This window comes from Cydia fagiglandana, chromosome 9 (assembly GCF_963556715.1).
Source record: "Cydia fagiglandana chromosome 9, ilCydFagi1.1, whole genome shotgun sequence".
NCBI classification, from domain to species: Eukaryota; Metazoa; Arthropoda; class Insecta; order Lepidoptera; family Tortricidae; genus Cydia; species Cydia fagiglandana.
This window is the reverse complement of record NC_085940.1, coordinates 7,845,940-7,870,695: the sequence shown is the minus strand read 5'-3', so window position 1 is coordinate 7,870,695 and position 24,756 is coordinate 7,845,940. Positions and strand designations below refer to the sequence as shown.

The following is a 24,756-nucleotide window of genomic DNA, read 5'->3' as shown; positions in this document are numbered from 1 at the left end:
CTGAAATTAGTTTTCTTGTATTTTAATTTAATACCTTTTTACAAAGTTTCAAGTTCCTAGCTTCAAATAAAATTTGCACCTGAAGACGAACTTTCATCCCCTTTTTAACCGCCTTAGGGGTTGAATTTCCAAGAACGTTTCAATCAAATTTTTTTTGTAATGGGCTATTATGCCTTTCTAAGAATTTTCAAAGCATTAGTATTGGATTAAAACTTTGAAACCCATTTTAACCCTGTTTGGGGATGAATTTTACAAAACGCTGAAATTACTTTTATTGCCTTTTAATAGTATCCCCAAATACAAAGATTCAAGCCTCGCGCTCGAAAAAATGTTTGATATCCATACAAACTTTCAACCCCTCTTTCACCACCTTAGGGGATGAATTTTCAAAAACGCTGAAACCAGTTTTCTTGTATTTTAATTTAAAACGTTTTTACCAAGTTTCAAGTTCCCTGCTTAAAATAAAATTTGCACCCGCAGACGAAATTTCATCTCCTTTTTAACCCGCTTAGGGGTTGAAATTCCAAAAACGTTGCAATCATTTTTTTTTGTTATCGGCTATTATGCCTTTCTAAGAAGTTTCAAAACCATTTGTAATGGATTCAAACTTTCAACCCCTTTTAACCCTGTTAGGGGATGAATTTTACAAAACGCTGAAATTACTTTTCCTGCCTTCAAATAATATCCCGAAATACAAAGATTCAAGTCCACCACTCGAAATTTTTTTTGATAACCATACAAACTTTCAACCTCTTTTTCACTACCTTAGGGGATGAATTTTCAAAAACGCTGAAATCAGTTTTCTTGTATTTTAATAATATATCTTTTTACGAAGTTTCAAATTCCTAGCTTAAAAGAAAACTTTTACCCCATACTAACTTTCATTCCCCTTTTAACCCTGTTAGGGGATGAATTTTACAAAACGCTGAAATTACTTTTCCTGTCTTCTAATAATATGCGTAAATACAAAGATTCAAGTCCACCACTCGAAAAAATTTTTGATATCCATACAAACTTTCAACCCCTTTTTCACCACCTTAGGGGATGAATTTTCTAAAACGCTGAAATTAGTTTTCTTGTATTTGAATTTAATACTTTTTCACAAAGTTTCAAGTTCCTAGCTTAAAATAAAATTTGCACCCGAAGACGAACTTTCATCCCCTTGTTAACCCCCTTAGGGGTTGAATTTCCAAAAACGTTGCAATCACTTTTTTTTGTAATCGGCTATTATCCTTTCTAAGAAGTTTCAAAGCATTTGTAATGGATTAAAATTTTCAACTCCTTTTTAACCCTGTTAGGGGATGAATTTTACAAAACGCTGAAATTACTTTTCCTGTCTTCTAATAATATCCCTAAATACATAGATTCAAGTCCACCACTCGAAATTTTTTTTGATATCCATACAAACTTTCAACCCCTTTTTCACCACCTTAGGGGATGAATTTTCAAAAACGCTGAAATTAGTTTTCTTGTATTTTAATAATATATCTTTTTACGAAGTTTCAAATTCCTACCTTAAAAGAAAACTTTAACCCCATACAAACTTTCATCCCCTTTTTAAACCCCTTAGGGGTTGAATTTCTCAAAATCGCTTCTTATCTCTTGTACACTTTATAAATGCAATCTGGTGTACAAATTTCAACTTTCTGGCTTTTGTAGTTTCGGCTCTGCGTTGATAAATCAGTCAGTCAGTCAGTCAGTCAGGACACTTGCATTTATACATAGATAGATATACAGGGTGATTTCTGGGTCGTGATCCAGAACTACTTTTTCTGACTCTGTAAATGATCCACATTATCACATGGTAGTATTTGATTAAAACATAATTACCTTAATTATTCGTATTTTTCAAGTAAAATTAATGTTATACTAAGTAATTATGGTCACCCTATGACTTTTGACATACGCTGTATGGAAAGCGACAAGACGTCACATTGAGTAGGGTCACCAAATTGTATGCAAAAATGTTTTTTCCTACTTGTCATCTGGAAAATAATCATCATTATTCTTGATAAACAATAATTGCAATAATTAACAACATCATTAGGCTCATCTTTGGATTCAGTATGATGTCTGGCTCTCTTGCTCTATGACCCCGAAATCACCCTGTATATATATATACATACGTCTCGTCGCAGTTAGATGAGGGTCGGGCCTGTGTCGGAGTGTTCTTGGATTTAGCCAAAGCCTTCGACACAGTTTCGATTCCCATCCTACTGAGGAAACTAGAAGCATATGGGTTTCGAGGGACTATACTGAAGTGGTTTACAAGCTACTTAACGGAAAGATACCAACGTGTCAAAATTGGTGAACATCTCAGTGACCTGAGACCAGTTCCCTTCGGCGTACCACAGGGCAGCATTCTAGGCCCTACTCTTTTTCTTTTATATATAAATGACATCTCACTTCTTCCTTTACAGAATGCTGAAATCTTGTGTTACGCCGATGACACTTCTATCATTTTCCGAGGGTCCTCCTGGGAGAACGTTTGTGAACATGTCGAGAATGGTATGGCACAAGTGTCAATTTGGTTAAGGCGGAATCTTCTGACACTTAACACAGCAAAAACCAAATTTCTCTGTTTCCATAAGACTTCAGCTTCTGCGCCAAAACTACATCGAGATATTAAAGTTCATAATCCTAATTGTAATAATGCCCCTTTTCCAAATTGCACTTGTGACTACATGACCAGAACAAACACAGTGAGGTACCTCGGAATTACGATGGACGAAAATCTAAACTTCAGAGAACATGTTTCCGTGGTTTCAGGTCGGGTCCGAAAGCTGATACATACAATGAAATTGCTACGAGAATCAGCCGATTTTGCACTGTTGAAGACTATTTATTTAGCTCTTGGCCAGTCAATTATTAACTACTGCATTCTCGCCTGGGGAGGTTTAACCTCCTCTCTCATTCTAAAACTAGAAAGAGCGCAAAGAGCGGTGTTGAAGGTCGCATTGAGGAAACCAATTATAAGTATCCTACGATCGATCTATACAATGACACCCAGGTACTCAGCGTCCGAAAGCTCTACTTAATAAGGGTCGCGTTGTACGTACATAGAAAAGTACTTAGCTCATCCAATTTCAAGACATTACTTAAAAATCGAATTTTTAAAATTCCTGTTACTGCTGTTAAAACTACATTTGCACGTCACTTCTCTGCTTTCTTATACCCCCGAATTTACAATAGATTAGTTAGGTTATATGAATTCAAAGAACACTCCATTTTCGAGGCAAAAAAAGTGTTATCAAAGAACTTAATGCACCTAGGATATGAAGACACAGAAAATCTAATCAAGATACTATATTGAATAAACTCACAATAACCACACACACACACACACACACACAACACACACACTCCACGTACACACACATACTCACACACACATGTTACGTTAAGTGTTATTATATTTTTAATTTTATTTCAAAAAGAATGTATTTTTTTTGTTTCTAATGGAAAACATAATTTATGTTTGTTTTATTATTTTAATATTAGGTACTTTATTCGATCTTTTTTATTCTTTCTCTTTTCTTTATCATCCCTGGTAACTGTATCTGTAAATTCCATCCTTCACCGTTTTTTTTTTTAACCAAATAATTGTTTCCTTTTTTTTCCTTCAAGCCTCATTGTATTATTGTTATTACTTGTGTCCGTATTATGTCCACCACAGGACAGGCTTTGCCTAGTGTGGTGGCTAGCATAAATTTAATATTGTTATAATTTTATTTCCGAAATAAAACATTTGTATTTTGTATTGTATATAAACTACTTACGCAATTAATTGCCTAAAAGAGCATCTTTCCTCTTCTGTTTTCTGAGGAAACAGAAGAGGAAAGATGCTTGGACACCTGTAAATGTATGGTCCTATATATTTTCATAACAAGGCTTCATAAGATTGATATTCTGTGCAACTGGTGATAAAAAAGAAAACAAATTGAATGCGACTTTTACAAACTGTCAAACAAAACTATCAAGTGATGTCTCCATGATGTGACTATAAATTTAAAGTTTTTTAACGGCAAACATTGCTGAAATGTTTGTTAAGTAAATAGTTCGGAATCCACTACAATGTAATTTAGTGCATTTTGGATGATTAGATATGGAAGTTGCAAGTGATGTTTTAATAAATCAAATTCGTCTAAAACATGAGAATGCAGCAAACGTAAGACGACAAAGGATACTATTATTTCTATAGCCAGGGTATATTTTCTTTTCGGTTTGTCCCGTCTTCGAGACATACATGAACAGGCTAATATCACATGAAGCTCGACAGCAGTCTAAATTCTACATTACTCTCGGCTCGGCAACCCTAATAGCCAACACGCCAATCGCTTACTCTGCATAGCGTATTCTCTATTACTATTTCACATTAGTGCGACAGAAACGCGTTTTTCGTGCGTTTCATTCGCTACGGAGCGTAATTGATTGGCACGTTGGCTAGGCCCCCAGGTTTTACGAAAGCGCCCATCTCACCTTCTAAACTGGACGGAAAACAAGACACTGTTGTTACGACACCGGTTAATCCTGACATGTTCCTTCACCTAAAAGCTTAAAACAAACCAAAACACAGCCGGTGCAACACAAATATCAACTCTAGTCTGCAGGTTCTTATAGTAGTCTAGTGAACCAAAGAAACTCATCCTCGGGTACAAGTAAACTGCCTATTGGCAGTTTATCAGATCATCATCAGTTGCCTAATATGTCGTAAACAGGGATGATAATTTCGAAACGAATTACTTTAGGTACCTATTCTTTGGATTTTCATTTACGTACCACCGGTTTTGGCATTTCACGAAAATTAACGGAACTTTTAAACCTCGAACAGAATAGTTATGTAACGGAGAGCCCAGAAGGCTTCCGCTTGCGGTTGCGAGCGCTGTTCGTGGCGCTGCTCGGTGTCTCGATGTCGGCGTGCGCGCTCGCGTCGCAGCCCGTCGAGCTGGCGCTGGAGGATGACGACGTCTTGCAGAAGCTCAACAACGTCAGCTTTGCGAGGCGGTACGTTGTTCCATCAACTGATAGGTACCTATATACAGGAGAGCTCAGAAGGCCTGCGGTTGCGAGCGCTGATCGTGGCGCTGCTCGGTGTCTCGATGTCGGCGTGCGCGCTCGCGTCGCAGCCCGTCGAGCTGGCGCTGGAGGATGACGACGTCTTGCAGAAGCTCAACAACGTCAGCTTTGCGAGGCGGTACGTTGTTCCATCAACTGATAGGTACCTATATACAGGAGAGCTCAGAAGGCCTGCGGTTGCGAGCGCTGATCGTGGCGCTGCTCGGTGTCTCGATGTCGGCGTGCGCGCTCGCGTCGCAGCCCGTCGAGCTGGAGCTGGAGGATGACGACGTCTTGCAGAAGCTCAACAACGTCAGCTTTGCGAGGCGGTAAGTTGTTCCATCAACTGATAGGTACCTATATACAGGACAGCTCAGAAGACAGCACTCCGATAACAGTTGCTCCTCTGATTGTGTCTCGATGTTGGCGTTCGCGGACGCGGCGCAGCAGCTACGAAGTCAGCTGTGCGAGGCGGTATGAGTTGACAAACATGATAAACCCATCACAACTTATATCCTAAGAATTTCCTAACATCATAAACTAAGTCATCCTTTACCCTTAACCATAAATCGGCATCGGTACACGACAGCCTTTTATTTTTATTCAAGTACCAACGCGCAACGATTAGGTAGGTGCTTTACAGAGTTATGAGCATTTATTTGCTATTACTGAGACTAAAAATGCTTCCTTCTCTAGAGACATAGACATAGAAAAACTTCTCTCGCCTCTTTGCACCTTTCGTATGGTTGTTATTTTTGTATTAACGAGCTTATTTTTGTTTAGGATCACTAAGCCAACGATACGCCTTGTGTTGGGCTATGGGAGGCTAAGCGCTTTGGTCACCTGCATAAGCTCGCTGTTGTTACTGGTAGCTGTCATGTCAAAGGTTAGTCACAATTTAGAGATACTTTTAGTACTAAGATAACACACAGCTAGACACACAGTCGCAACACAATATTATTCCTATGGTAAGAAAGCTGTGTTACCTATATTGTGCTGCTGGGCTGCTGCGTATATATATATTTGGCCACTAACCACCACTTTGGCTTCAATTATCTACCTATTTTCCGCTGAATATAAAACGAGATCGCTACTGAATAACTACTAGTAAATATTAGGTATACATATGTAGGTATTGATGCGAACTGCGAACGCGATGTATTGCAAATGCCAAAACTCAGCGTGTCCAACCCTTAAGACGAAACAGGAGCTGAGTTTTAAATATTTTAGGTATCCGTCTCGCTAACGGAAGCGGCTCCTAAAACTAGTGCGATAAGCACAAGGCGAAAAATCCTGCGTAAAAATCTCAAAAATCGAGGTTTTGTACTCGACTGTTTCCTCCTCCAAAACTTAACCAATCGTAACCAAAATTGGAAATCTAAATGATTATGAAATTATCTGTATCGGGCCGTTTTGCTTTTTTGGCTAATTGATATCAGTTTTGAATACTACGCCTCTCAGTGCGGCATAGTCAATGGGCCATTTTGGCCATTTTTGAAGGGCTGTAGCGCCTTAAAAAACAAAAATATCATAAAAAGCAAAACGGTCTGACACAGATATTGACAATATTAATCTGTGTTTTTGACAATATTTTTCAAATCATTGCTCTAGCATCAAAACCCACGGAGGAAACAGTCGAGTACGTTTGTATGGAGAAATGACCACTCCTGTTGGCTCTTAAATACTTACCCTGGGCAGATTTTCTTTACATTTGGGCGTCCTATCCTATCAGTTGCTCCTGTAGGGCCTTTATCATTTTTAGGGTTCCGTACCCAAAGGGTAAAACGGGACCCTATTACTAAGACTTCGCTGTCCGCCCGTCCGTCCGTCCGTCCGTCCGTCCGTCCGTCCGTCTGTCACCAGGCAGTGTATCTCACGAACCGTGATAGCTAGACAGTTGAAAATTTCACAGATGATGTATTTCTGTTGCCGCTATAACAACAAATACTAAAAACAGAATATAATAAGGATTTAAATGGGGCTCCAATACAACAAACGTGATTTTTGACCAAAGTTAAGCAACGTCGGGCGTGGTCAGTACTTGGATGGGTGACCGTTTTCTTTGCATTTTTTTTTTGTATTATGGTACGGAACCCTTCGTGCGCGAGTCCGACTCGCACTAGCCCGGTTTTTTCTCATTTTTTAGCAATCGTGGTGGCGTCACGGCACACGCTGGCTGGCTGCGCCAGCTCTGTTAGTGATCGCGTTGGAAATCGCGTCAGACGCCGGCGACACCATGCTGTCGGCGGCTCTGCGGGGCGCGGCGGAGCCGGGCAAACTGGCCGTTCGGTGCCTCGCCGCTACCATACTGATCACCATTGAGATACTCGTCTGGTACCTACCGCTTATTTTGACTTATACCAATAATGAATATTTCAAAAGGGACTGGTTAAATGTATCAAATGGCGATGAAACCTCTCGCATACGATCGAACTTAGATCCGCGCAGGTTTTGACTTCTTCGTTCATGCGTTCGGTAAGCTATGACACTCGCAGCTCGCATGACGTCACAAATTTACCACTAGGTCATCATCATCATTGTTCTTAAGCTCTTGTCGGTGGAGTATTCGCCATTCCGTTCTCTTCTCTGCTACTGTTTTGAGTTCCTGAGTAGAAAGTATTCCCCGATTCTGGCCCCGCCTCTCAGTGGTCCCCGATCCTGACCCCAAGGCCGAGCCACCGGCCCTGCTGAACCTTAAAAAAAAAAAAAAAAAAAAAAAAAAAAAAAAAAAAAAAAAAAAAAAAAAAAAAAAAAAAAAAACAAATAGCCCCCCATTTGAATTGATTGCGCTAGGTCTCAGCAGTGCCCGGCGCCTCCTTCAGGGACTTACGAAATACGCTAATTTAACAATACACCTTGTTCACCACGGTAACAATAGGCTTATCGACCCTTTTCTATTGTTCGATCTCGACTCGGGCGCGCTATTGTGTTACCGAGCATACTACCTGCCTGGACCCTTTCCTTAACCCACCGACGTCTCCATTCATGCCTTCTTTATGTGTGTATACTGTAGGTGTTTGTGATAGGTATTTTGCAATAGGTATTAGCGACAGCTATTTGCAATAGGTATTAGCGATAGGTACTTATTTGTGATGCATAGGTACTCTAACTATCAACTCTAATAACCCGCATTATCTTATTACCTCTTGGAGCTATTTCGATTTATAAGGAACAGTTCTAACCTTCTGACGTAGAATTTACACTAGTAATCCTTTGGCAGCCTAAACTAACCTTAACCTTTTACCAAACCTAACTTATTCTTCGAAAACCTAACCTAAACCTAACTTGACCAAACCTAACTAAAATCAACCTAACTCATTTCAAACTAACCTGCTTTCACCTAGTCTTCCGATATAAAGTAAACTCGTAGTTACTTGTTTCTTTCTATTATTTAAAAAAATAACGAGGCGTGTGAGGCATATCTTGTGCACTTGTGTTCATTGTTATAATAGCTTAATTGTTTTATTGATAGACGTCTATTATATTTTATACTGACAATGGATTTATTGTTTCCTATACCTATTCTTTTATAATTTGGGTTTGAGTAAAGAGAACGTCTGTTTAGATGAACTTGTTGATACATGTTACTTTGTGTGATTTAAAAAAAAGAACGAGACATGTCAACTGGTTTCAACATGATTTAGTCTAATACATCAACATTTCTTGTGCGTTGCTATTCATTGTTATAACAGCATAATTGCTTTATTAATAGACGTCTATTATATTTTATGCTGACAATGGATTTATTGTTTCCTATACCTATTCTTTTATAATTTGGGTTTGAGTAAAGAGAACGTCTGTTTAGATGAACTTGTTGAGACATGTTACTTTGTGTGATTAAAAAAAAGGAACGAGACGTGTCAACTGGTTTCAACATGATTTAGTCTAATACGTCAACATTTCTTGTGCGTTGCTATTCATTGTTATAACAGCATAATTGCTTTATTGGTAGACATCTATTATATTTTATACCGACAATGGATTTATTGTTTCCTATTATGCTTTTGAATTTGGGTTTTAGTAAAGAGAGCGTATGTATTAGATGAACTTGTTGAGACATAATTTTAACGGTACTGTACCCTGGTCATAGTGACACAGTATAAAAGCCGAAGAGAAATGAGTTTGAGTAAGTATTACCGTCGTGGCAGTCCACTGTATCAGAGCTCCTTGTATCTATTGCAGTATATAGAAATATAGTGTTAATTCAACAGTGAAGTGTTTAAGTGTTTATAGAAAGACCCAACAATGGATGTAAGTATGTCTTTTATTACCGTAACTTACTTTGTTTTGTTTTCACTTATGTTCTTTGTGTTTTAATTATCAAGATTGTAGACAGTGTGTAAATTATTGTTTTATATTGTTTCAGTTCACTGAAAATACTTTCAAGAACTATTACTACTCGGATAATAATAAAGACGAATCAAGCGATGAAGAGGGTACGCTTGGTTTCAAAGTTAAACAAGCCATCGCAAAGAAACGTTCAGGAAACAATATCGATAGTTTCTTTGAACGACCTAAAAAGCAACCCAAAATTGTGAAACGGTCTTCGAATGTGAGCAAAAGTTCACCAGACGGTGTTGCAAACTTATCATCCGGACAAGACGACGGGGCGTATGCATCACATTTGATTAAAATCGAGATATATGATATGAAAACAATTAAAAACGTCCCACCCATGGAACACTGGAAGCATGCGGACTTCAGATTGAAATATTTTGCGTTGGAAGACGATTTGGAGCTACAAAATACGCGAAATATTATTTATAACATAACAAAGCAATTAGCTTCTAAGGACAGTAGTGTGAAATATTTTATAGATAATAAGAAACAGTGATAGTTATAATTATTAATGATAGTAGTAGCTTAATGATTGTGTTAACGTATTTCTCATTTTTTACCTCTCCTTAAGTACATTTTCCATGTAACAGATTTTTTTTGTGTCGTCTCGTTTTTAAGTAACAAAGAATGTTAAGAAATATTTCGTAAATAATAAAATTTAAAAAAAAATGTATAGTTTAGAATGGTCTTTGTATTATATGAAAAAATAAAAAATCTTATTTAAGTACACGTATTATTTTATTTCACAAAAAATGTTTTAAACATATTCCTTAATATAAGGTCATTACATACAGAATTATCAGAAAACAAACTTAGCATATCTTTCATAATTTTTCCATGATATTTAAAATACAAATAAACTAAACAATATTCACCACAAACTGAAGTAAAATGGTTTTGAAGAGGTTTATTGTTATAAAACCACTGTCTGGTGTTTCTTTTTAAAAATAAGTTATGGTAACCTGAAGGCTTCCTTCCGAAGGAATCAAAATATTCTCCTATACCAGTAACATCAATGTGTATGGCAACCCAGTGGGAGCCTGGTTTCGTGTCAGGGTCCAAATTACTAACAATAAAGACAGGTAGATCGACCCAAATAGGTATTTTGTTAGCAGCAAAAACATTTGTTTCAAAAAGTGGGTTTAATTTCTTCATACAAAATTGTATCTCATTAGTATCCATAATTACTTAATTAATAACAATTTTGTCTTGATGATGCTGCAAACAATGACTACAACAAAATAAAGTAAACGAAAGAAAACATTGTATTTATATAATTATGTTTTTCAACTATTATAATCTACAGATACATCACGGTTTTTGTTTATTTCAATAATGTTATCAAATTCTGCATAAACGATACAATTAATGGTGCTAGTTAGAGCCGAATCAAAGCGTACTTCTATCCGAACACTTCCATGTCTAACAAGATTCCAATGTGAAGTTGAACTAGCAGATAAATCTGGGGTTAAATCAAAACATAACAAACAATAACCTCCACCATAATCTGTTCTACTTATTCCATTACCTTCGTTGTGAAAATGAATACCAGTTCCGGAAAATAAGGTGTGATATGCCGCCGCTATTAAACCAGAACTAAATGACGGTTGCAATGTTTTAGAAGGAATTTCATGACCATCTACAAACAAACTAAATGAATTCATATTATAGTTTTGAAAATTAAATGGATTCAAAGCTAAATTTCCATTAAAACCTGAATTTGATACAAATCCAATAATACACCGTTTAGGAATTTGTCCGAGAAATATATTATCCAATGTTTTACCCTGGACCCCTGATGGTATTGTGAGAACCTTAACTTCTGCTCTCGTAATGGGGTACTTCGCAGTCGTTGTTGCCAATACTTTTTGATGGGCTAACAAAACGCTAGGATTAATTTTTGTTCTTCTAACAATGAGACTAGCATCTGTTATTTGTACTTTAAATTTTTTATCTTGATGACAAATTAAATTAAACGATTCTTTTGATCGGACTAACTTAATACGCAATTCAACGCCATTTATCAAGAATTTCTCTTGGTTAAATATATCGCCATGCAAATGTCCAATCATTTCCACTTGCTTACTCTCTTTGATAAATTCTAGTCTTTTCTGAAATCCTTTGTTGTTGGCGTCAACGGTATCCATAAAATCTGGGGTATCCTCATACCATAACCCACAAGTAAGATGGGTTTTTTTGGCTGCCGGTCCATAGTTGAGAAGATTTTCCATATAAGCACGGTAAGCATATGTATTGTTTGGGGGTGATATGAGTTTTTGATTTAAATATACATCAAGTTGGTTGAAAAGGGAATGTAGCCAGTTATTGGTGGGTCCAACTCCGGCATCTGCTTTTAATTTTGTCCCATCTTGATTCAACACTTTAGCAGTAATATGTAACATTGTGTGTGATAGATCAATGTAGTCATCTCCTGATCCAGGTACTTGAAATTCAATGGGGCCATCATCACTTAAAGATGAAATTGGTTTGTAATGAATCCAATGTCCGCTTTCAATACTTGTTTGAGTTGATGGAAGGGCAAATATATCTAATTCTGATTTTGCACATTCACATGAATGACTGTGTAGAAATGACATTGTTTAACTTGAAAATATATCGTTATTTTTATTATTATTTTTACTTCCTCTTCGTCGCAATGCTTTTCGAGTAATGAGCGGTTCTCTTCTTTTATTCGACATTTTATACCCAGATCCTGACATGAGAGAATCAATTTTTTCATCAGCCTTTCTTTTTAGGTTAGCGCTCGCTTCCTTAAATCGTGATCGAATGGAACTATCCATAGGACGAGAATTTACCATATCAGATAACAGACCAACCCCTGCCCCTAAGGTTTCTTTTCCAATGGTTTTTAAACCGCTAGATAACAAAGGGAGCACTGATCTAAATAGTCCACCCAAAAAACTGCCTATACCATGTCCTCGTTGGTATGGAACTCCCTTATAGACAATACCTATCCCAGAGCCGGCTTGGTGTGAATAATAATGTTCGTAAGGACAAGAGACTGACGATCTGTTGTAAATCATTTTACTCGTTGAAAGTGTAGCTTCACGCAAGAAGATCCAAATTGAAATGGTACTCTGACACCAGTCGTTGTTCTTATATCTATTTCAATTGTATCGAACTCTCTTCGTAAAACTGGTACATAATGAGCGGGTGAGAAGATGTGAGTTTTATAAGCTCCATAAATGAACTTAGTTGGATCTAAAGGTATTATTCTGAGTAATGAAGTAATAACATCTCCGACTACTTGTGGATGTATTATATCAGTATAAACAAATATTTGAGATGGTAAACCTAAATATAAATTTGCAGGGTTTTTTCCTAATGTATTTTGTTTTAAATTTGTTCTCGGTTTAAAACCCAATTGCAGACTTAGTATCGGAGTTGTTATGATAGATGTTATTTCTTTATTTGTTGTTGCTATTCCAACCAGTTTTGTTAATCCATCATATCGAAATTTTACGTTATTTTTTAACTGTGGGTTTTCATTAAACGCTTGAAGAAAATGATCTATATTATCATATGTAGTGGCTGGTATATGAGTTTTTATATCCACTATTTTTGTAGTTTTATCGGTGGGTGATAACACCGTTTTCTTTAAATAAATGATGTTTTCGTGCTCTTGAACATTATACATGGAACAAGGGTATTGAAATTCCACCAACCCAACTACCCATTCTCCATCCAATTTAATGGTCTTTGGTAATTTAGTTAAGAAATGTGCAGTCGTGTTATCCGTGTAGTAATCTGATGAACTATTACTTAACAAAGTTAGATAAAAACTATTTTCACTCATATTTTCTTTAAGTTTGATTCAGGTATCCAAGAATTAAATTTATTAGGATAACCTTGCCACTTAACTAGTATTTCCTTTCTGCCAGCAACTCGACGCGAGCGTATTATTTTATCAATTTTATACTCGTTGGAGGGGAGGTAAGTTACTTTTTGTAATTCTTTAGAATAAAATGTACCAATGATGGGTTCACCTTCTAAATCCTTTATTGTATAAACAACTCGTGGCGATCTGTTAATAATCGAATCAATAATAAATATTTCATCACTCCAATTACTTTCATAACCTTTTTGAAACACATGCTTATATTTAGTGATTCTAACATGATCACCTACATTTAGTTTTTTAGTTTCTGATGAAATTTGCCTATCTTTTTTGCGATCATATAAATTACACCAAACAGTCATAATATTATTAGAGCTAACATCAACTGGGCGCATTTTAATGCTAGAATGATAGCTATGGTTGTAAGAATGTAAAAGATCTTGTAATATATTTGTGTAGTTATATGTATTCTTATGAGTGAAGTAACGCCACATTTTCATTTTAAGTGTTCTTTGAAACCTTTCTACTATACTTGCTTTAATGTCGGGGTTATTAGTGGTATAATAATTAATATTTTTGCTCTTAAAGTAATCTCTAACCGCCCTTGAAACAAATTCTGTACCTTTATCAGATTGGATGTGACGGGGAACAGAGTTGGCTTCAGTAAATATGCTTTCAAAACATTGTTTAACAGTTACTGAATCCTTCTTCTTCATGGCTCTTGCAAAAGCATATTTACTGAATACATCAATAACACAAAGAATATATTTGTACCCATCATTATATTGACTATAAGTACTCATATCACTTAAATCGGCTTGCCAAAGTTCATTAAAGTTCGAGAGAATGTATTTATTTCTAGTAAATCGTCTATGAGTAGGTTTATGCAGCGTGTACGTATCTTGAGATTGTAACCATTTTTTCACTTCCTCTTTGTTCATTTGACCTTTCATTTCCTTTGATAAATTATTTAAACTGCTATAGCCAGCTGGATTAGAGACATCATAGTAGATTCTGTTAATGTCTAATAAGGAGTCCATCTTTCCCACTCTATTTTCTTTCCGGATCGCTTTTGCTCCCGTGTAGCAAGAGGTGTAGAAGTATTATTATCTTTATCTGTTGAGGCTCTCGTCTTCACAGATGTGGAGGGGGTAAAGGGTTCAATCAAAGGAGTACCTTTAATAAATGCTAAATTTGTAGGATTACCTATGCATGACCTAGGAACTTCGATATCTTTTAAAAGTAAAGCAAACAGTTCCCATCCAATTGGCTTAGGACGTTTAAGACATCTAACGGTGTCGCTTACCAAATCAGTAATATTACTATTTTGAATGGTTTGGTTATTTATAACAACTTCACCAGTCTGTTTCCACCAAATTTTCGGTTTACTTGAAACAATGTAATCTAACAACGTTCGAGCTTTTCTTTCATAAGATTTAGGTAATATGTTTATAATTTTTGATGGACTAATTGGTATTAGTTCTTGATTTATTTCACCAGGTGGTGTATTAAACGATGACGGTGTGGCTGCTTCAGTTATATTATCTGTAACTGACTCATTATTTTCATTCTCCTCCTTTTTGTTCACTTTTGTTTTTATAATATCATTACTTTCGTTGATGACTTGATCTAGCCCCTCCATCACGATGGGTATTCTAAACGGTTTTCGATCTGTTTCAATAAAATGTAGAAATCTTTGTAATGCTTGAGAATATAACGTCCACTTTTCGCGATCATTCATTTTACTTTTAAGGATCTTTTGCATCTCTCCATCTAGCCGAGATGAGGAATTTTCGGGTGGACTCTCATTCCGTTTCAGTCTTTCAATAAAATCTGATTCTACTAATAACATTTTTTTTGTGTTTTCCATTTTGTTTATGATAAAGAGTTCACTAAAGCACTTAAAACTGCACCTAAAATAATAGGTAGAAATGCACCTCCTTTTTGAACTATAACAGTTTTTCTTATTTTATGTTTCCCTTTCGAAACTAATTTTCTTAAAATATCTTTATATTTTTTTAGTTTCGTCTTTTCTTTTTTTTCTAATGGAATTTTCCCATTTAGGACGTTATAAATACACTCACAAATAATGTTGATCTCTTCATCGTCACAAGATTTAAGTAACGCAGTACGGTATTTGGGTTTAAGCAACTGCAATGCTTCAAGTAAATGTTTATATGTGTTTACTCTTGCATGCATCATGTAGAACTGACTAAAATATGCTGATTTTTATCATATTTAAACCCCTTTTTAGGTACATACACTGTGCAATGCCCATCGAACGGAAATATTTTTGTTTTGAAACGGCATATGTCATTTGTATTTTGTTTCAGGTCAATCATGAGGTAACCATGAGCCTCCTTTGTAGCATCTTTGTAGGCTTCGTCAACAAACTTTGAGTTTTCTGGGTAAACTTGTCGTGACAGGTAGCGTATTTGAGTTTTATCCCTGGGATTTTTAAAAAATACAATGTAGCTTGTATTCAATGAAATATCACGTTGACCTCGACCTTGATGAAATATGTTTTGTGTAATATAAAAAACACTTAAGTTTCTATGATGACTACCTTTCGTAAAAATGTCAACGATTCGTCCATCTGATTCTCTCATCAAATCATCTATAATAAGAAGTTTAGGTTTCTTCCCATCAAAAATTGAAAAATCTGGTATTCCTTGACTATAATTTACATTTTCCAGATTGTAGAGAGGTTGCATTTCATCATAACACCAAATAATTTCATCAAATTCAACATTACATATCTCTTTGGAGTTATTCAAAAAGTTTGTGACAAATTGAGTTTTACCACAGCCACTAGGACCTGCGACAATGGTGGTGAAAGGATGATAAAAGTGAATCATTATTAAATATCGTAATCTATGTCTATGTGTGTGTGTGTGGGTGAGTGTTGATATGTTAACGGATGGACTTTAAATGGTAATATTCAGAAAGAAGATTACTATTTAAACAACTCAGATATAGTAGAAAAAAACAAAAGGATTACGTAAAAAAATAAATTTATTATATATGATCACACTTTTAATTTTTTTGTTTCTTATTTACAAAACTTCCTTAAAAGATACAATAAAATAAAATTCATACATTTTTTTTACATGTTTACAAGTAATATCTTAAAAACATACAATGTACAAACAATAATTTGGAATTCGAATGTTCTGTGTGATTAAATTACAACTTTGAAACTTTTTAATTATTGCGGTATTTTATAATGACCCCACGCAAGAGTGTCAGAAGAGTTTTCTAATAAGTATCGTTTTGTATCTTCATGCGATAATGATATTTTATTTATTTTTTGAGTGAATATTATATGTTTTATAGACTTAAATCTTAGCATTTGAGCGCGTTGCAAATTTTTATTAAATAAACACGTTTTGTAATTGTCAAGAGTAAATTTTTTTGTAACACATTTATTGACTCCTTTGGCTTTTGATAAAACACCGTATTTTTCAGTTTTCTCATCATTCTCGTCATATTTTTCAACATCTAAGGTATACATTTTAGATCTCAGACCTACGAATTCTTTTAAAATTCTACCATTATTTTCATCTTTGAAAAACCCTAATCGCTTTTTATTAATTAACGGCAAATCATATTTATTGTTAGGAGGATAGTCAGATGTATCAAAATATAAATTAAGGTCTGATTTTATATCTGCGTAATAATTTTCCGTGAAAATTTGATATACTAAGCTATCAGTATCTGTATAAAGAAGCTTAAGATTGTCTGGATATTTGGTTTTCATGTAGCTGTAGTGAAAGTCATACATCAAAGTTTTTGATATATCTAATACGCAAAATCCCAAATAAATCGGTTTATTATAAAATATTCTAGTTTTATTCAACTGAACGGCCACTAAATTCTCAGAGAATATGGATAAACTATGGAACTCGGGTTTCGCTATCAAAGATTGAACCCCCTGCGTTTTTCCTCGATTTTCCCAGTTATTTAATAATTTGACATTTACACGTTTTGCAACATTTTCCATGGTCTTACCGAACACTGAATTATTCATTAGTTTAAAGAAATCTTTTTCAAAATCGGATGATGCCTGTGATCGCATGTGGGTGTTCAAATCTATGTAACTTTTTAACCACATAGACTGCTGAAATTTAAGAATGCGATGGATTTTACTCAATTTCAAACCATTTTTTAAACACTGTTTTAGATTTCTATAGTGAATGACATAATTCGTTTTTTTATTTAAATTAGGAATTAATTTTTTTTCTTTGGAATTACCCAAACAAACGTTTTCAGGACAGAATGGCAAATCTGAATGAGAGTCATGCAACTCGTTAGGGTATTCGAGATCAACTTCTAAAATTAAACCATGATCAGCGTCATCAGATATATTAAAGTCAGTATCTGTATTTACCCATTCAAATTTACCGGTAGGAAGACATTGAGACATAGCCCACCCGTAAAGGTTATTTGCATCAAAGTACATAAGAAATGACGATGGGATATTTTGATTATAATCTGACAAAAAAATATTATTAGCCTTCGCATATCTATTACTACATTGTGATATGCCACCTCGAATATTTTTCGCTATAAAAGCTATTTTATCGATATCAGTTAGGAGTTCTAGTTTTATTTTTGTAGTTCTTAACATTGCATCCCAACTTAATCCCGGAGCAGTATAATAATGAGCGGGGTCTAATCCATACGTCTTAAGACAAAGGTTTCTAAAATTTTCAAATATATCAGTTAGTAATAAAACATCAGTTTTTAAATATAAATCAGAATAATCACCCATATTTTTGCATTGAAAATGAGACCAAACATCTTTTGCGTGATCATAATCCTCCTCTGAGATGTGACTATCAGACAAGGAACTAAAGAAATCATCTTTAGAGGGAAGAGCTGTTAAGTTTAAAGAATCGTATGATGACATGTGTTCATAGGGATATACACCCTTTCGTAATAAGCGTTTAAAATCCTCCTCGCATGAAAAATTCAATTTTAATTCATGAAATTGTTCAGGCAACAAGTTTTTTGCCAATTTGTCAAGACTACTGGACATAAATTTAAGTGAATCAACAAATCTCAATTTAACTGTGTGATTATTTATTTGCAAGTTCTTAGAAAATGAAATGTATTTCTCTTTGTTCTCTGGAATCAGTTCAATGTCGCCTTCCATCAAACCAAGCCCATGCACTATAAAATGACTATCATAGTTACACAAATTATGGAAAAATACAGGTACAAAATTAGGTGCCCTGTATTTTTCAGAACAAAATTTATGTGCCACTCCTTCATAAAGACCAGTATGGTAATTATAGGAAATGACTGAATCCTCGTTTAAATTTTTATCACAAATATAACATGTACTACTCTGAGAAATATGCACATTATTTGCATTAGATAAAGGCAATGGAGTTTTTACAAAAGTATTTCTCCTACAAATGGCCTTTAAGTCTTGTTCCATATACTTCATAAATTCCTGGGTGCAATTTTTGCCTTTATATGTTCTGTACACTGACAATTTATCATTATAAGAACATTTAATATAGTATCCAAAACTATATACCTCATGTTTTTGTATATTTGTTGTTGAGGATGTAGTAGGATTAATTTTACCTGTTTGAATCGGGTTTAGAAAGGCCTCGAAATCAGCATAAATAACAAAAGGTACCCTTAATTTACGTTCATAATTATCGAAAGTAAGTATATTGGAGGAAACGTTTTCATTGAACCAGTTTTTCTTTTTATCCTGTTCTGAAGGTAAATGTGTACAAACATGGAAACAATCGTTTCTTTGATGATTCATTAAATTGTCACGAGTTGTAAAGTTCGCCAAACAACCATCACAAATATGTGCGGCATGCTGTGTATTTGATAATTGTTTGGATACTAACCTAGATAAATTTTTGATATAGCAATAATGCCCCTTACTGTCTTTGGATATGTACAATAAGTTCAAGTGGGTAGCTTTTTTGCACTTTGTTAAGTGTAATGGGCCTACTACGTCATGTATTTTACTTTTCGAATTGTATTCAAGACCAAAAACGTTTATACTTATATCATTCATTTTTTCAAATTTCTGAATATCTCCAACTTTAAGTGGGAAAGTTAAATTTCCAAAATTTAATTTATTTTTATGCGCTATATACGATTTCGTAGTGTTTGAACGATGACTTGTAGGTGGATACAAGCCTGACAATACAGCCCATCTAAAACATTCATGATCACTATTTTTTACATTAATAACTGCTTTTCTGTTCTGAATATCACGTGGTAATTCGATATAGGAAGAACCACGCAATGGATTAAATTTGTTTACATTGACATCTAGATAGTTAAATTTTATTAAACTCCATCCACTATCTTTTCTCTCAAAGTTAAATAATTTTGTTAATATATCTTTAACAACTGACTCGAAAATCTCATCTTTGTCGCTGCTAACATCAACTACATTGTTACATAATTGGAAATCAAATGTATTAATTACTTGTTTGCTCTCTTGAGTAAAATCCGCATTTAAAATAAAGTTTACTTTTAAAGCATGGTGATCAGTGAGGGAACGATCCAATAATGCAAAGATTTTATCTTTATTTCCTAGTAAAATAGATTCGGGAGTAAATGGTTGGTGAACATTTTCATTTAATAGTATTCTGTAAGTGGCCACCCTATTCTTAAAAGCATTTTCAATTAACTGAACATTAACCCATTCAATGTCAGCCCTTAAAACATTATTTTTGTGAAGATTACTATTTAAATGATTTTTAAAATATCTTTTAGAGACAAACTTATTACACACAGAACATTCAATTTCATGATTATTATTTGTACTCACAATGACATCGGGAACTGGTTCGGGTGATGTTGATGTGACAGGTTCAGCAGCTGCTGGACGGTTTTTCTTCAACAAGAATTCTTCAGTCTCCAAAACTGCAGCTGTCCTTTTTACTCCCCGTCCTATTTGAGAAGATCTATAACAATACAAAATAAACATAAATATCTTAATGTGAGATAAAATAAAAATAAATACTAAAATGGTTGGTTGTATATACTAACGTAAGTCTTTTCGACACTGCTGACAATAGGCCTGCATCATCAAAACTCCATCAATCACATCTGATGACTCAGTATTCCCCTTGGAATTTTTTATATGCCCATCACATGGTGTATAATACGGTATAATATCAGAATCTTCCAGTAACGTGTGAGGTAATTTGTTTGAAATGTACCACATTCTAATATTTCTATGAAAATATGATACAATAAATTCTTTACTTAATTCCTCAATCTTATCACGAGGTAAGGTGAGACCAATATGATAATAAGTAAACACCATTATGGAAAAGGATATCACAATACAAGCACGGCACCAAAACACTGAATGATATGAACTCGAGATACCCCGCTTATATAACCAGTCCTCTCCCACCCCACGTTTATCCTAACAATTAGTTCAGGTCACAACAAGTTAGGGACCCATCCTTTGTTAAACAGGTACCGGTTAAGAATTATAAACATGTATGAACAGGAATATTTTTACTTACGCCTCTCGATGAAGTTGGCTCACAAGACGGGCAGCCTCGCATAGATCTTCATTTTCTTCTATTTCTTCACAGAGTCTGATAAGTTCAAGATCGTAGACATCACAGCTCAAAGAGTCCATTATGAAATGAGAAATCATACAGTGCTTTCTTTCATTTAAATAGTTGACTACACGTATAAGATTTCTAAGAGTGGGGACTGTGACCTTTACAAGTGAGAAGTTTAAATTAAAACTTGTTGTAATGTTATACAATAAAAATAATCTGTTACATGGAAAATGTACTTAAGGAGAGGTAAAAAATGAGAAATACGTTAACACAATCATTAAGCTACTACTATCATTAATAATTATAACTATCACTGTTTCTTATTATCTATAAAATATTTCACACTACTGTCCTTAGAAGCTAATTGCTTTGTTATGTTATAAATAATATTTCGCGTATTTTGTAGCTCCAAATCGTCTTCCAGCGCAAAATATTTCAATCTGAAGTCCGCATGCTTCCAGTGTTCCATGGGTGGGACGTTTTTAATTGTTTGCATATCATATATCTCGATTTTAATCAAATGTGATGCATATGCCCCGTCGTCTTGTCCGGATGATAAGTTTGCAACACCGTCTGGTGAACTTTTGCTCACATTCGAAGACCGTTTCACAATTTTGGGTTGCTTTTTAGGTCGTTCAAAGAAACTATCGATATTGTTTCCTGAACGTTTCTTTGCGATGGCTTGTTTAACTTTGAAACCAAGCGTACCCTCTTCATCGCTTGATTCGTCTTTATTATTATCCGGGTAGTAATAGTTCTTGAAAGTATTTTCAGTGAACTGAAACAATATAAAACAATAATTTACACACTGTCTACAATCTTGATAATTAAAACACAAAGAACACAAGTGAAAACAAAACAAAGTAAGTTACGGTAATAAAAGACATACTTACATCCATTGTTGGGTCTTTCTATAAACACTTAAACACTTCACTGTTGAATTAACACTATATTTCTATATACTGCAATAGATACAAGGAGCTCTGATACAGTGGACTGCCACGACGGTAATACTTACTCAAACTCATTTCTCTTCGGCTTTTATACTGTGTCACTATGACCAGGGTACAGTACCGTTAAAATCATGTCTCAACAAGTTCATCTAATACATACGCTCTCTTTACTAAAACCCAAATTCAAAAGCATAATAGGAAACAATAAATCCATTGTCGGTATAAAATATAATAGATGTCTACCAATAAAGCAATTATGCTGTTATAACAATGAATAGCAACGCACAAGAAATGTTGACGTATTAGACTAAATCATGTTGAAACCAGTTGACACGTCTCGTTCCTTTTTTTTAATCACACAAAGTAACATGTCTCAACAAGTTCATCTAAACAGACGTTCTCTTTACTCAAACCCAAATTATAAAAGAATAGGTATAGGAAACAATAAATCCATTGTCAGCATAAAATATAATAGACGTCTATTAATAAAGCAATTATGCTGTTATAACAATGAATAGCAACGCACAAGAAATGTTGATGTATTAGACTAAATCATGTTGAAACCAGTTGACATGTCTCGTTCTTTTTTTTAAATCACACAAAGTAACATGTATCAACAAGTTCATCTAAACAGACGTTCTCTTTACTCAAACCCAAATTATAAAAGAATAGGTATAGGAAACAATAAATCCATTGTCAGCATAAAATATAATAGACGTCTATTAATAAAGCAATTATGCTGTTATAACAATGAATAGCAACGCACAAGAAATGTTGATGTATTAGACTAAATCATGTTGAAACCAGTTGACATGTCTCGTTCTTTTTTTTAAATCACACAAAGTAACATGTATCAACAAGTTCATCTAAACAGACGTTCTCTTTACTCAAACCCAAATTATAAAAGAATAGGTATAGGAAACAATAAATCCATTGTCAGTATAAAATATAATAGACGTCTATCAATAAAACAATTAAGCTATTATAACAATGAACACAAGTGCACAAGATATGCCTCACACGCCTCGTTATTTTTTTTAAATAATAGAAAGAAACAAGTAACTACGAGTTTACTTTATATCGGAAGACTAGGTGAAAGCAGGTTAGTTTGAAATGAGTTAGGTTGATTTTAGTTAGGTTTGGTCAAGTTAGGTTTAGGTTAGGTTTTCGAAGAATAAGTTAGGTTTGGTAAAAGGTTAAGGTTAGTTTAGGCTGCCAAAGGATTACTAGTGTAAATTCTACGTCAGAAGGTTAGAACTGTTCCTTATAAATCGAAATAGCTCCAAGAGGTAATAAGATAATGCGGGTTATTAGAGTTGATAGTTAGAGTACCTATGCATCACAAATAAGTACCTATCGCTAATACCTATTGCAAATAGCTGTCGCTAATACCTATTGCAAAATACCTATCACAAACACCTACAGTATACACACATAAAGAAGGCATGAATGGAGACGTCGGTGGGTTAAGGAAAGGGTCCAGGCAGGTAGTATGCTCGGTAACACAATAGCGCGCCCGAGTCGAGATCGAACAATAGAAAAGGGTCGATAAGCCTATTGTTACCGTGGTGAACAAGGTGTATTGTTAAATTAGCGTATTTCGTAAGTCCCTGAAGGAGGCGCCGGGCACTGCTGAGACCTAGCGCAATCAATTCAAATGGGGGGCTATTTGTTTTTTTTTTTTTTTTTTGGTTCAGCAGGGCCGGTGGCTCGGCCTTGGGGTCAGGATCGGGGACCACTGAGAGGCGGGGCCAGAATCGGGGAATACTTTCTACTTTCCTGATACGTCACTACATTAATTTTCTCTTTGGCCTGGTCAATATATGCACGTCTCGGTCTTCCTCTGCCTCTCTGTTCTTCTATTCTGCCTTCCACCACTACCTACCACTAGGTACTAATCCTTATATAATCTAATCGATCCTCAGCCTCAGTCCGTGGTGATTTTCAACGTCATTACGTTGAAAAAAAACATCACCAATAAAAAGACTGCGAAATACATGTTTTAATTGGGTTGGATTGCTCTCATGAACATGAAAGATTCTAGCTGATTGTAATTCTTTTTTCCAGGTATTTCATCGCGAAATTCTTCGAACACAACCCGCAGGCAGATGTAATCGAACCAGAAAAGGTCCCCGAATTCAAAGCTATCCAGCAATAAGGAGTGTCCGTTTTACTTGTAAATTGTGTGACAGTTCTGTTGAAAGGCTAAATTCAGCATTGTAAGTAGTAGGTAGACAAAATCCTACGTCATAAACGTCAAACCGTGTTTATAGAAACTGCTGACGACACGTAGACTTACCTAATGACTAACACAAATAGACCAAACGCTTTAAAATACATCACAGACGAAACATTTGCCAAATTTTCAAGTGAATAGCCTGGTATTGAGAACAAATCTTCGATGCCGTCAAAATGGAATGTGTCAGTCGTGACTGATACAGTCAAGGTATTAAATATCGACACGGATAAAGTGCAAAAATATGTAATACTTATATTGTTGTCTGTACATTAAGGTAGTGTGCACATATTTTTACACTTTAAAAGCGGATAAATCAATTATATATGACTGATAAACCTTGTTCTTGCTTTAAATTATTGCCTTTTTGGTGGTACAGTCACCTGCAATAATATGTTACTCTTCGAAGGCCGCAAAAATATGTGACACGCTCTTATGGCTCTAAAAATAAGATCGTGTCAGATATTTTTGCGGCCTTCATTGTGTAACATATTATGCAGGTGCATAACATGCAGGTGACTGTACGTTTTTTTGACCATGCCAAATTAAAATTATTGCTCCTTTTGCAATAAGATCTATTTTAGCTTGTACTGGTAGCTATATCTGTAGGCAACGTTTGTGTTTTTGTTTAAATTAGGTATCAGAAATTAAAGTAATCATTTAAAGGGTTTTAAATAAATAGAAGATAATGATCCCCAATATTATTTATTGATTTCAATAAACAATTAAAAAAGTTACACTGGTAGT

At 35.0% G+C, this 24,756-nt stretch overlaps 1 protein-coding gene across 1 annotated transcript; it reads left to right on the top strand.

The window, feature by feature from the left end:
• Positions 1-4,006: 4,006 nt before the first annotated feature.
• On the top strand, positions 4,007-23,964 carry LOC134667236 (uncharacterized). The gene is made up of 5 exons (XM_063524562.1): positions 4,007-4,168; positions 4,832-5,004; positions 5,839-5,941; positions 7,202-7,389; positions 23,841-23,964. The coding sequence occupies exons 1-5, from the start codon at positions 4,106-4,108 to the stop codon at positions 23,929-23,931; spliced, it is 618 nt and encodes a 205-aa protein (XP_063380632.1). The 5' UTR covers positions 4,007-4,105; the 3' UTR covers positions 23,932-23,964.
• Positions 23,965-24,756: the final 792 nt, after the last annotated feature.